The sequence below is a fragment of the Elgaria multicarinata genome, chromosome 7, assembly GCF_023053635.1.
Source record: "Elgaria multicarinata webbii isolate HBS135686 ecotype San Diego chromosome 7, rElgMul1.1.pri, whole genome shotgun sequence".
Classification (NCBI taxonomy): Eukaryota; Metazoa; Chordata; class Lepidosauria; order Squamata; family Anguidae; genus Elgaria; species Elgaria multicarinata.
In genome coordinates this window covers 101,923,872-101,936,242 of record NC_086177.1, presented here as the reverse complement: position 1 = coordinate 101,936,242, position 12,371 = coordinate 101,923,872, and the positions used below count along the sequence as shown (strand labels likewise).

General features: G+C 39.6%; 1 protein-coding gene across 6 annotated transcripts in view; it reads left to right on the top strand.

The window, feature by feature from the left end:
• The window catches only part of CYRIB (CYFIP related Rac1 interactor B), an 87,306-nt gene that overhangs the window by 55,250 nt on the left and 19,685 nt on the right, over positions 1-12,371 (top strand). For 2 of the 6 annotated variants that reach the window (XM_063131144.1, XM_063131143.1), the window contains exons 2-3: positions 839-909; positions 4,934-4,969. Coding sequence is in view for 1 of the 6 variants with exons in the window: in XM_063131142.1 (XP_062987212.1) it covers positions 839-909 (71 nt within the window). In the remaining 5 variants the exon portion in view is untranslated. Of the gene's footprint in view, positions 1-838; positions 910-2,292; positions 2,314-4,933; positions 4,970-12,371 lie in introns of those variants that run through there. The other 4 variants (XM_063131147.1, XM_063131142.1, XM_063131146.1 and 1 more) reach the window with 3 other exon arrangements.

Below are 12,371 nucleotides of genomic sequence, written 5' to 3'. Positions count from 1 at the left end.
ATGCATTTCCTCCAGCCCTGCAATGTTGTTGTTTTTAATTAATAAATTGAACTTGCATTTCACATGATGTCAGGGAGGATCCTGCCTTTACTTTTTGAAACTAAATAAAATAGATAAAATCTGCTCTAACATGGACCCCTTGGGTGTGCCATTTCTTTGAACTTGTTTCTTGCACTATAGTGGAGCACCACTTTCTTTACTAGCAAAACTACATTCAGGCTTCCTCTATAATTTAATATTTGTTGAGCCTCCAAAGGCCAAATAATTGGCTCATAGGCTATAATATTTGTCCATCCTTGTGCTCAACACATGTTAGATAATTTTGCAGGAGTCTTTCTGCAGGAATCAAATAATAGTTCATTTCTCCTGTCATCCTTTGACGGAGGATGCATTTCCTCCACCCCTGCAATGTTTTTTTTTTAAAAAAAAAATGATAAAAATAAATTGAGTTTGCATTTCACATGATTTCAGGGAGGACCCTGCCTTCACTGTTTGAAACTAAATAGAATAGATAAAATCTGCTTTAACTTGGACCTCTTGGGTGTGCCATTTCTTTGAACTTACTTCTTGCACTGCAATACAGCACCATGTTTTCATTACTATGTTTTATGAATTTATACAAATAAATACATTAAAAAACTGCACCTCATGCAATATGTTTAATCCCCAGCCACTGGGTGTGGGAATTTCACTATGCTTGTATGAATGTCTCTGTGTGCAATATTAGTTTGGATATAACCACCTGAAGTTGAACTTGTTTTTGTGTGGTATACATACCAATATGACTTAGGTTGTGTAGACTTGTTTTTAACAATGTTTTATTCTTTGGTTTCTTCAGGTTTCACAGAAAAGCTGCTACATCTGCCTTGTAAGGAATACGAGCTCACAAAACCTTCATATTGTCACCTGGTAAGCATTTGAAAAGCGTTCTTGCTCTTTCCCAGTCCCTAGGAGAGACTTTTGTTTTAGATGAAGATGCACATTAAGCTTGCTAGCTTATCTGCTGATATTCAGTCTATGAGGGGAGCAGGATTATTGTTTCTTGGAAGTGGGGAAAATCCTAATTCTCTCTAAGGGTATATCTACGCTATACAGTTGTGTCTATTTTATGTCAATTTGACTAGCTTGGCTTCACCCAAATAATTCTGGGAATTATATCTTTGTGAGGAAGCTGAGAATTTAGACCTCTGCCCCCACTGCCATTACAGAATTACAATTCCCAGTGTTCCTTGTTAGCAAGAATGTACTCTTAAGCCAGTATGAGTCTGTGCCCTTTATTTTGGTGTTGCTGTACTTTTTATTTTAGTTCGCTGTTTAGTTATCAAGTGGAGGGTCACACTTTTTTTAGCTTAAAAGTAACTGGGTAGTTGGTTCTTCATTGAAAGCATTTCTTAATATTGCCCAATTACAGTTAAAACCGAACATAACACTGTACCTGGTCCTACCCCTCAACATCTCATAGAAAACTTCCAGACAGAGTAGAACATTACTCTAAAATCTGGGAGGTATACAGAATATAGTGGAATGTGTTTTTCCCCCCATAGGTGCTAAAACAGCTGTGGCAACACAAACCCATGTGCCACTGACCTCCCAAGTTATTATTATTATTATTTATTTATATAGCACCATCAATGTACATGGTGCTGTACAGAGTAAAACAGTAAATAGCAAGACCCTGCCGCATAGGCTTACATTCTAATAATAGTCCCTTCTGCTGTCATCTTCTGTGGCTTGTAAAATCCAGTAGGGATTCATTTCTCTATTTTCTCATTTAAAGTATCTAGATCCCACTTTCTTGATTTAAAATTTGTGAGCATAATGGCATTATGGTATTATTTTTGGAAATATTACCAAACAGTTGTTTGGCATTAGGAGAACAAACCATGTGTTTGTATATCCCCCCACCCCCCTCTCTGGCTGTGCATCTACTTTTATTATTAGTTTTGCTTCAGAGCAAGCCCTAATTTGCCATTATTACATTTAAAAAGGCAAACTATGGCTTGCATTTTCCTTACAAACCAGCTTCAGTTTTTTTTAATTATGATTTGAGAGCAACTGCGAGCCATAGTTTGACGTAGTTTCAATTGAACAGCAAATGTTTCCATGAAAGAGGAAGCAATTAGTTGGGAGTGTGAAAGAAAGAAAGAAAGAAAGAAAGAAAGAAAGAGGAAGTACAGGCTTGTAAATAGCCATACTGTCTGTGGCAAATTAAGATTATCTTTTGGCAAACCAGCAGGGAAGCTTTTGTAAAATGGAAGAAAACTGGTTCTTTTGTCTTTCAGGACATAGATGTGCCACAAATTGCTGATGTAGGTACGTGTGGGCATGCAGGCTAGTACATCCTTGTAAATAAGCCCACAAAAGTTACTAATCTACACATTTTTATTAGCTTGTCGGGACATGGCAGAGGAGGGACAGAGCTCTGTTCTTCCTCCAACAGCCTGCAGCATGTCTATGCTGCATATAATAGAGGGGTGGAGAGCTTTGCCACTCCTCTGCCAACCCACTTACTCACCTGCAAGCAATTTCTTGTTGCCTAAGGCTACCAGGCAAGTGTTTAAAGTTAAAGCTGGGCTAGTGAAAGCCATTATGGGCTGATAGTAGTAGTGGACCTACTTGCCAGGCTGAATAAAGAGTGCAAAAGCTCATTTCTCCAAATTTCATGATTCCTTGATGATTTGGGAGGGTGATTTTTAATGTTAATTTTAGACTGTACCTTCACACACTAAGATGAACTGTCAGAAGGATGCAAGTCTATGGTCAACAAGTATTTTTTTTCATAAGCATAATTCAAATTGAGAGGGCTTCAAGGGTCAGCAACATTAGCTCCACCCGTTGACTCTCATGAGTACGTGCTGTCATCATGAGTACGTGCTGTCAAACGCTTCATTCTAGAAGGGCTGTCTCTCTTCATACATCATGGCACCTTCCAACCCTACTGTTCTATGGTTCTGTGTTATGTGACTGACATGGAGGTACTGGATCTTTTGCACAGTCTTGTGCATGTGCTAGATCACTGTGGGGGAAATTACTTCAAGAACACCAAACAAGTTTAAGCTTGAAGTACAGAAGAGGGTTTTTTTTCTGTTAACAGTGATAGAATGAGAGAAGATGGAGGCAGGATGGTTTTCCAAACAAGTAGTGGAGAGGGCCCTAGGGAAATGGTGAGGTGGGCAGGCTTTGGAAGCCTAAGGACAGTGGCATGGTCACAAGGGGGGTAGAGCTAATAGATTCTGAGTGATAACAGGAGAAATAAGGTCCGAGCTGGGTATGTTTACCTGTTTTAGATTAAAGATTTCACTTCCTGATTGATCACAGTCACTTGGAAACTCACAGTGAGCAGTGGCTATCTTTGCTCTCAGGGCTTTTAGTCACAAACTCAAAATAGGGTAATCAATCTGGTCTCAAAAACCATGATTCGCACAATGTGTTTTCTGCCAAATATAGATGAAAGATCAAGAAGAATTAACAGGATTGCACTTCCTCTGTTTCTCTCCCAACATAGTTGATCCATTAGGGCAATCAAGGCTATTTCAATACCAAAACCAGACACGAAACGGCATTGAAATGGATCCAGATAACCCATTTCCTCCAAGAGTGTGAGGAACTAAACTGCTAAAACCTGCCAGCACACATTGTCCAAGAGGGCTATTTGTGACTGGGCAATAGTTGTTGCAGTCTTCTGGTTCCAGGCTTTCTTAAGGAGTTACCACACAGCCATCTCTTTCAAGGTGACTAGGGCCACACTCATATCATTTAGAGCAGAGGTAGGCAACCTGGTGTCCTCCAGGTATTTTGTACTACCATCAGCCCCAGCCAGCATGGCCAATGATCAGGGATTATGGGAGCTGTAGACTAAAGCATCTGGAGGGCGCAATACCTGATTTAGAGGCATTAATCACTTCAGGACACATCTGGTCAGTTCTCTCTGGCTAGCTGTAATTAACTAAGGGTACAATCTTGCTCATATTTAGTCAGAAAAAGTCTGGAGCAGGCTGGGAGTTGTAGGACATTTTTTCTGTCTAAACATGCACAGGATTACACCCTAAAATGAGCAAGAATCAAATGCATACGTAGTTGGCCAAACCCCTCCCAAGTATCTTACATAACACAGTTCTCAAAGTTAGACATTAAATACTAGATAAAACTGGAAGATTTTTAATTGGAACTAATTATATTGGTAGTTTCAAATATTTATTTATTAGAAATTAAGGCGATTGAGGATTAGAGAAAAGTGGTTTGGGTGGGTTTATAAACACGTGCTTAAATACATCTTAATCATATTTTTCCTGCCATATCCCTGGTTAAGATCCCCAATGTAAAACCATAATTTAGCTTGCCAAGCTAAATCTTACAGCTGCAGGGTTTGTACAGGTAGACACCAGAAAGACCTGTTAGAGAGGCCCATTTCGAACAGTGGCTTCACATCTTGATTTGTGGCCAAACCTTGATAGTTTAGGACTGGGACAGGAAAGCTGATTCCCTCCAAATGACTACAGCTCCCATTATCCAGCATGGCTACAGTCAATGATCATGGAAGTACCAAGCTGTCTACCCAGGTTTAAGTATTGGGACATACTACTTAATCGTGTTTTAAGGTGAGATGTCAACTGAATCCCCCCAAGATAACAGTGTTTGCTGTCAGGTAAACACCTATTCCTCCACAGCCAGATTGGCTCTGTTTTTAGAAATATTTTCAAGGAGTTGATATAATTCATGTTTCAACATTTATTCTGAAACCAGAAACGCTCAAAACTTTGTTCCATAAATGCGGAGATATTTAAAGTACCCAGGTAGTTTATGCAAGCCTCATGTATTTTCTTTTAAAGAGGCTTGGGTGTCTTTATAAATACTTTCTTTTGGGGATAAACACATGAACTATTAGTTGAAATCTGGCTGGAGATGTTTTCACTTCCTCTTTTTATATTTTTAGATTGGGAACAAAAACAGAGAGCAGCGCTGGCTGTAGGTGAGAATTTCATGTTGTTTGTGTGTGTGTCTCACTCACAGAATTTATTAACGACATGGTGTATATGTTCCACAAGACACTGCTGTGCACAGCTTGGCTTCTTTTCCGGAGCACTAGCATGGGAAACAATGCAAGCTGTACTAAAATGGGGATTGTACTGTTGCAAAACCTGTTGTGTTGCGCTCTTAATACTTGCAATTTTGATGCTGTTTTATTTATTATTTAAGCACACACCCTGCCTTTCCTCAACTAGGCACCTAGATATTTATACCAAATATTCCAGTGTTTTAAGGGGCATTTCACAAATGGTACGGCAACAAATGCAGTCTGCCGCCATGTTTGCATGTGGCAGGAGTTACAGCTAATCATAGCTCCCTGTATGATAACACATATTTGGAAATGCATTTGGGTCAGTTCAAACTGGCAAATTTGGTGAATCGCACATTTGGCCAGTGCTGAAGTACTGGTGTTCCCATGTATGCAGCGTGCAACTCATTTTTCATACCATCGCAAAACTATCAACAGTGGATTTAATAGCAGTATGGCAAATGCGAGTTGTATATGAGCATGTCCTTCAGTCACATGGTTTCTTCATCATATGTGTAGCTTAGCATCGCCCTATGTAACCTACATTTTCAAGGATACGAGCATATGGGTTCAGGTTTTGGTATTTGGAGAGAAAATATCATCATATGAGGCGCAGGTGACAAGATTGTCCTGCTCCATATTGACCTTAGTATCTCACAAATTGTAGCCGTCTGTGTGCTTTAGTGTCTACTTTATGCTCCAGATTTCTAATGAACCTTATTAACTAATCAATAGACTTGATTTTTTTATACTACTTAGAAGATGCTATTAGAGATGTAAAATTTCCGGAAATTTTGAAGCCATGGAAAAAACCCGGGTTTTCCCAGTTTTTTTTTTTTTAAAAAAAAAAAACATGGATTTTTTTGGAAAAATTGAAATAATGCAATATTAGCACTTTTTACAGATTGAAAGTCACTTTGTTACTTTAGGAACATAACATGTAATTATGTCCAAGTTGGTTTGGTATAAAATTATTACATTTGGTAGATTAAAACTAGTGTCTTCAAACAATTATTACAAATTTAATTTACTTTTTAAACTTTTTTTTGGTAACAAATGGAGCTACAAGCTCCTGAACTGTTAGGAACACTTGAACTGTAAGGAACCTCTTTGGTTCTGCCAGTTTATGAGGAGCAGGCAAAAAACAATTTTAAAAAACAAAAACTGAAGAAACCACCCACATTAGTAACAAAGAAAGTTATTTATGTCTCCACTAGTCCTCCAGTGTCAAGACATAAAGTGCCATTCAGTGCCACCTCCAGTGCCATTCCCATAAAAAGAACTGAGAAAAAAGGGGGAACCAAGATCCAATGAATATGCATGAAATTTAATCAGACTCATTTTTATTTATTTATTTATTACATTTTTATACCGCCCAATAGCCGAAGCTCTCTGGGCGGTTCACAAAATTTTCTGACCTATAGCTATCAGTATTAGTTTCAGTCTCTTCTTCCATGGCAGTGCTGCCCCCTAGAGGCAGAAATGCATCTTCCTCTTGCATTTGAGAGTAGTAGTCTCAGTTTGCAACCTAGGACTTGCTTGTCCTTGGTACGCAGACATTGTAATAATCTGATACTGTACAGTTTTTAGAAATCATTTGGAGAAGTAAATATCCGAACACCTTGTCTTAAACATTTTATTTAAAATAAAACATCCCGTAATCCGTTTTTTCTTCATTTTTTTCCATTTTTTTTCCATTTTTCAGGAAAAAAACAAAAAAGTCTTCAGAAAAAAACGTTTTTTCTGAATTTTTCCAGTTTTTTTCCGGGCCACGTCTCTAGGTGCTATAAGGAATTGGAATCATTGTAAGGTGTCTCTATAATGAAAGATTGCACCCCCCTACCAGCTGAAATACTAACTACCATATTGCATTAGAAAAACACTGTTACTCCGTTCATGTCCTGTGCTCTTTTTTAGGCGGCTTCCACCCATGTTCAACAGAGTGAACTCCCCATAATTAGAGCAGTGTAGCTATTTGCTATCGTGTTACCTTTTTAAATGAGAAATGGTGACTGTAACAGAATTTAAAATGCTTTGTTGTAAATTTTTTGCTGTAATCCTGTACCTATTCACCTGAAGCTCAGTAGGGCTTACATCTGTGTGGACATGTATAGAGTTACACTGTTTATCAGATATGTGTTGAACCGGTGCCTGGCTGCGACAATGGAGTGGATGAGGGCTAATAAACTGAAACTCAATCCAGACAAGACTGAGATGCTGTTAGTAGGTGATTCCGCTGACAGGATGGGGGGATGTTCTACTGGTTCTGGATGGGATTGCACTCACCCTGAAGGAGCAGGTTCCTAGCTTGGGGGTTCTTTTTGATCCATCATTGTCACTTGAGGCTCAGGTGACCTCAGTGGCACGGAGTGCCTTCTACAAACTCCGGTTGGTGGCCCAGCTACGCCCCTATCTAGACAGGGATAACCTGGCTTCAGTTGTCCATGCTCTGGTAACCTGCACTCTACGTAGGGCTGCCTTTGAAGATGGTTCGGAAGCTGCAGCTCGTGCAAAATGCAGCAGCCAGATTGATTTTGGGAACCAGAAGGGTCGACTATATAACACCTGCTCTGGTCCGCTTGCACTGGCTGCCTGTATGTTTCCGAGCCCAATTCAGGGTGCTGGTTTTAACCTATAAAGCCTTACACGACTTGGGACCACAATACCTGATGGAATGCCTCTCCCGACGTGAATATACCCGGTCACTACGTTCAACATCTAAGGTCCTCCTCTGGGTGCCTACTCCGAGAGAGGCTCAGAGTGTGGCAACGAGGGACAGGGCCTTTTCAGTGGTGGCCCCCAGACTATGGAATGATCTCCCTGACGAGGCTCTCCTGGAGCCAACGCTGCTATCTTTCCGGCGCCAGGTTAAGACTTTCCTCTTTGCCCAGGCATATGGCGGCACATCTTAATTACCCACGTGTTTTAGTTTTTTAATGGTTTTTAATGCTTTATGTGTGTATATGTTCTATGTTTTAGAAATTTTAAATTTTGTATACCCAGTAAATTATATGGGAGCAGTTGATGCTCCAGTACTGCTGAAGCTAAATGGGTGTGGGACCTGATTAGAGACCATTGGGATCCCCCCAAAAATGTAGACTGTAAGTATAATAAATAATGTATTCAAATACTATCTAAATACAGCTGTGATCCATCAAGACCCTTTCCACATGTCCTCCATGTTCTACCTTGTGCTTTTCCTGAATTGTTTACATTGCTATAAATATTACTAAACAAAATGGAATCAATTTCACTGCTCTGTGAAGAGAGCAGTCACTAAGGATGCAGTCCTATGCATGTTTAATTTTTTTAAAAAAAGTCCTATGACTTCCAGCATGCCCCAGGATATTTTTATGTTTAAGCTGCATAGGATTGCACCCTAAAATGTATTGTCACTTTTGAAAGTTTTTCAGAGAGAAGTATTAAGGAATATTAATTCTGTAGCTCTGTGCTTTTGTGTTTTGCATTGCCTTTGCCAATATAAAGTAGCATACTTAAAATCTGCCACTAGATGTCAGCAGTAGTAAAGACAATATAAGTGGATGTGGTAGGAATTACAAAAATGTCTCAAAAGCATATTTTACAGTAATACTTTGACATGATGAATGTATAATCATTGCAATTGCTTTCCTTCTGCTGTTATAGATTTGTAGAAAATAAATTTTGTTTCTTATGTTGTCTCTGGTTATATTGACTTTAAGAGAGAGAAACTGATGACACTAATTCAGTCTGTAATAAGAGTATGGATAGGATCCTCTACCTGCTTTTATTTTTATTTATTTATTTATTTATTGCATTTATATACTGCCCCATAGCCAAAGCTCTCTGGGCGGTTTACCAAAGTTAAAAACAGTAAACATTAAAAACGAATATACAAAGTTTAACAGCATAAAAACAACAGTATCCTTATAAAAACAGCTATTCTGGGGTTGACAACATGGCAAACTCAGCTCATGTTGTTAAATGCTGTTTATTCTAATTACCTTTGGTTTGAGACAGTTTGCTTTTTAAAATGTATTGATGTATAAAGTAAGGCACAATAACAGCTGAAAGTGTAAACTAGAATGCCCCCGGTTCAAATTTTGCATGAGCCGTGTACTCACTGGATGGCCTTAGACAAGCCAGTATCCTCTCACAGGAGGGTTTTTTTAAAAAAAAAGATTACAAAAAGAGTATATATGAAATAGAATAGTAGAGTTGGAAGGGACCTATAAGGCCATCGAGTCCAACCCCCTGCTCAATGCAGGAAAGTCACGGATAGTCAGCCTACAGTATAAATGGTATGAACTGAATATGGCTGCCTTATCCCATCTAGTTTGGCCCTGAGACAATGTCCCAATGTGTGCAGAAATGTTAGAGATTTCTAACAGTAGATTATTTTCACTCTCTGGAATAAGCGTAGTAAAGGATTGGATCTCAAATCTATCTAAACAATATTTTTGTAGATGTGGAGTTAATTTGCTGGACAAGGATGATCGCCAAATGCGTGTTTCATTTTGCTGCTTTCTATACATTTCTTTAATAAGCTGAATGCCTTTGGTTTATAAATGAAGCAATCTCAGTCTAATTCGTTCCTGAGTTTAGGATGTCATCTGTTGCTAAGGGCCTTTATTACCTGACTGGTCTTATCAGTGTTAAGAATTTCTTCCTGCCCTGCAGCTCACAGTTGTGGCATGTGGAGATACAAATATTCAGATTGTTAAAGAGAGAATGTTGCCAAATCTTATCCCCCCCCCTCCCAGATGCCTCGCAATTAGTCCCTCTTATTTCAATATTCATATTGACTTTCTCATCTAGTACCCCTGAATTGTGCTCTTTCAGTGTCGTGCAGCCTTGGGGCTTGGAATTTTGTGCTAAAATATGCATATTCTTTGGAATAAATTATGCAGATCAAGCAGGCTTGCACAAATTAGCATTGTATATATGCAGTTGTTGCAATGTTGTTTCCAGAAAAACACACACACACACACACACACACACACACACTAGGGTGTGTGTTTTCCCTTCCTCCTAGAACAGCTCAGGGTAATAACTTCAAATGTGGGACAATTATTTCATCATTCTAACGTGACAGAGCTCTAACTTGAAATCTTGCATACAGTTTCAACAGAGCCTTGTTGCACAAACGAGCTGATTCTCCCTCCTTTGCGTTGTCACAGATGGTAAAAGGAGCCAGTGGAAGGGGCAATAACAGAGATAGGAGTAAAGAAACGGGTACCAAGGGCTAAGGGCATCAGTATCAGTGCTGCCGTTTGACTGTTGAAAGCTCTACTCAGACCTCTTAATGCGTCTTGTGCAGGGAATGTCCATGGATTTTTGCGGGGTTTCCTGGTTTACCATGAAGTCTAGAAATTTGATGTTAAGCTTGTGCAAGCTATCAGCCTCTGCATTAAAGGTCACATTCCACTCTTCATAGCACAATCATAGCTTGAGGTGTTTTCTGAACTCCCCACATATGTTTATCCTGATCTTATGTTTTATTTATTTCTGAATAATTTCATCCTTTTTTTATTATTATTATTTAAAACAGTGCACATAAATGGCAATCAACAATTTGGTGAATTGATTGAAAAAGAAAATAAAACTCAAAAATAACTTTACATCCTTATAACCAATTGAAATTAATTTATCCACCCACCTCAGCATGGTAAAACACACTGATAGATTCAACTGCAAGTGACCAAACGCTGGCTGGAATAAAAATGGTTCTACTGCACGCCATAAAGCAAGCAGAGATGGAGCCATGTGGACCTCCATTGGGAGGCACATGGGAGATGTCATGAGGAAGCTTTCCATCCACACAGATGGTGCTGGTGTGCATCTGGATGTGAGTATCCACATTGTAATGCTTATTCAGGTCCCACTGAAGTAGCTGGATACAGGTTTGATGCACACAAGGGACTATCAGCTGTTTTCACCACTGCTTTTCCATGATAAGAGCTGGCTCAGTACCTTAGTCACTTATCTCCTTCTCGGAAACTGTTGCAGTGTCCCCATTGTTTAACATAGAGCATTTCCCTATGCATTGTGACTTTAATTATCTTCATACATGCATGCGTGAGAGGCGGACAGAGAAACAGAAAACAACTATGCAGCCCCAGCTGATGATACACAAGTTTTAATCAAATTATTATTTAATTTAAGTGAATGAAGTCAGCTTCTTCAGCTGAGAACAATTAAGAAAAAGACATAATATCTCCTCTCTATTTAGCATGGTTTTAGAACTCAGTCTGTCTGAACGTGTCCAATTTCGATCAGCACCCCTAAAAAAAGATGTTGTAGAGCTGGAAAAAGTGCAGGAAAGGGCAACTAAAATGATCAAGGCGCTGGAGCATCTCTCCTATGAGGGAAAATTTCAATAGCTGGGATTGTTCAGCTTAGAAAAAAGGAAGTTGAGGAGAGTCGAGGTGTACAAAATTATGCATGGTGTGTAGAATGTGGATATGGAGACATTTTTCTCCCTCTCCCATAATACTAGAACTGCTGGATCAGACCAAGGGTCCATCTAGTCCAGCACTCTTTTCACACAGTAGCCAACTAGCCATCGGCCAGGGACCAACAAGCAGGACATGGTGCAACAGCACACTCCCACCCATATTCCCCAGCAACTGGTGCACACAGTGGCCAGTATACACTAGTTGTTGGGGAACATGGGTGGGAGGGTGCTGTTGCACCATGTCCTGCTTATGGTTCCCTGGTCAACAGCTGGTTGGTCTCTGTGTGAACAGTGTGCTGGACTAGATGGAGCCTTGGTCTGATCCAGCATGGTTCCTCTTATGTTCTTAATTTACTGAGATGTTCTCTTATTGACTTCTGTGTGGCTCATCCAAGTGAAAAAGCACTACGATTTCCCAACTCGTCACTTACAGGCTGTGAGGAATTCTTTATCTCAATTTTTTTTCTTCCATAAATATTGAAATCGAGGGAGAGGGGTTTCTACTCACTGAGCCATGTGTCTGGTTCACCAGTTGGGAACAAAATAGTTATTAATGTAGTTTTTCCCCCTGAGGGAAGTTATCTCTAAGTCCTTCGGAATTAGTGTTGCATCCAGTAATTCTATTGCATTTTCTCTGGATTGAGCCCAAACTGAAATGTGTCAGGGATGTTTTCAGCGTGAAGGCCATGCGTGCAAGTTTTGCTTTGAGAATATGCCTCGGCTTTCCGCCTGTCTGATTTTGACATGGCGCTCTGCGTCAGATAACCCCATAAGGCTGTAATGGGCCGAGTCATTGTAATCAAATGTGGCGTTCCGTATGTCTTATTCTGCGAAAGTAGGTCAAGTTAGAAAGAGTATTTTCTCAGTGATTCCCACAAC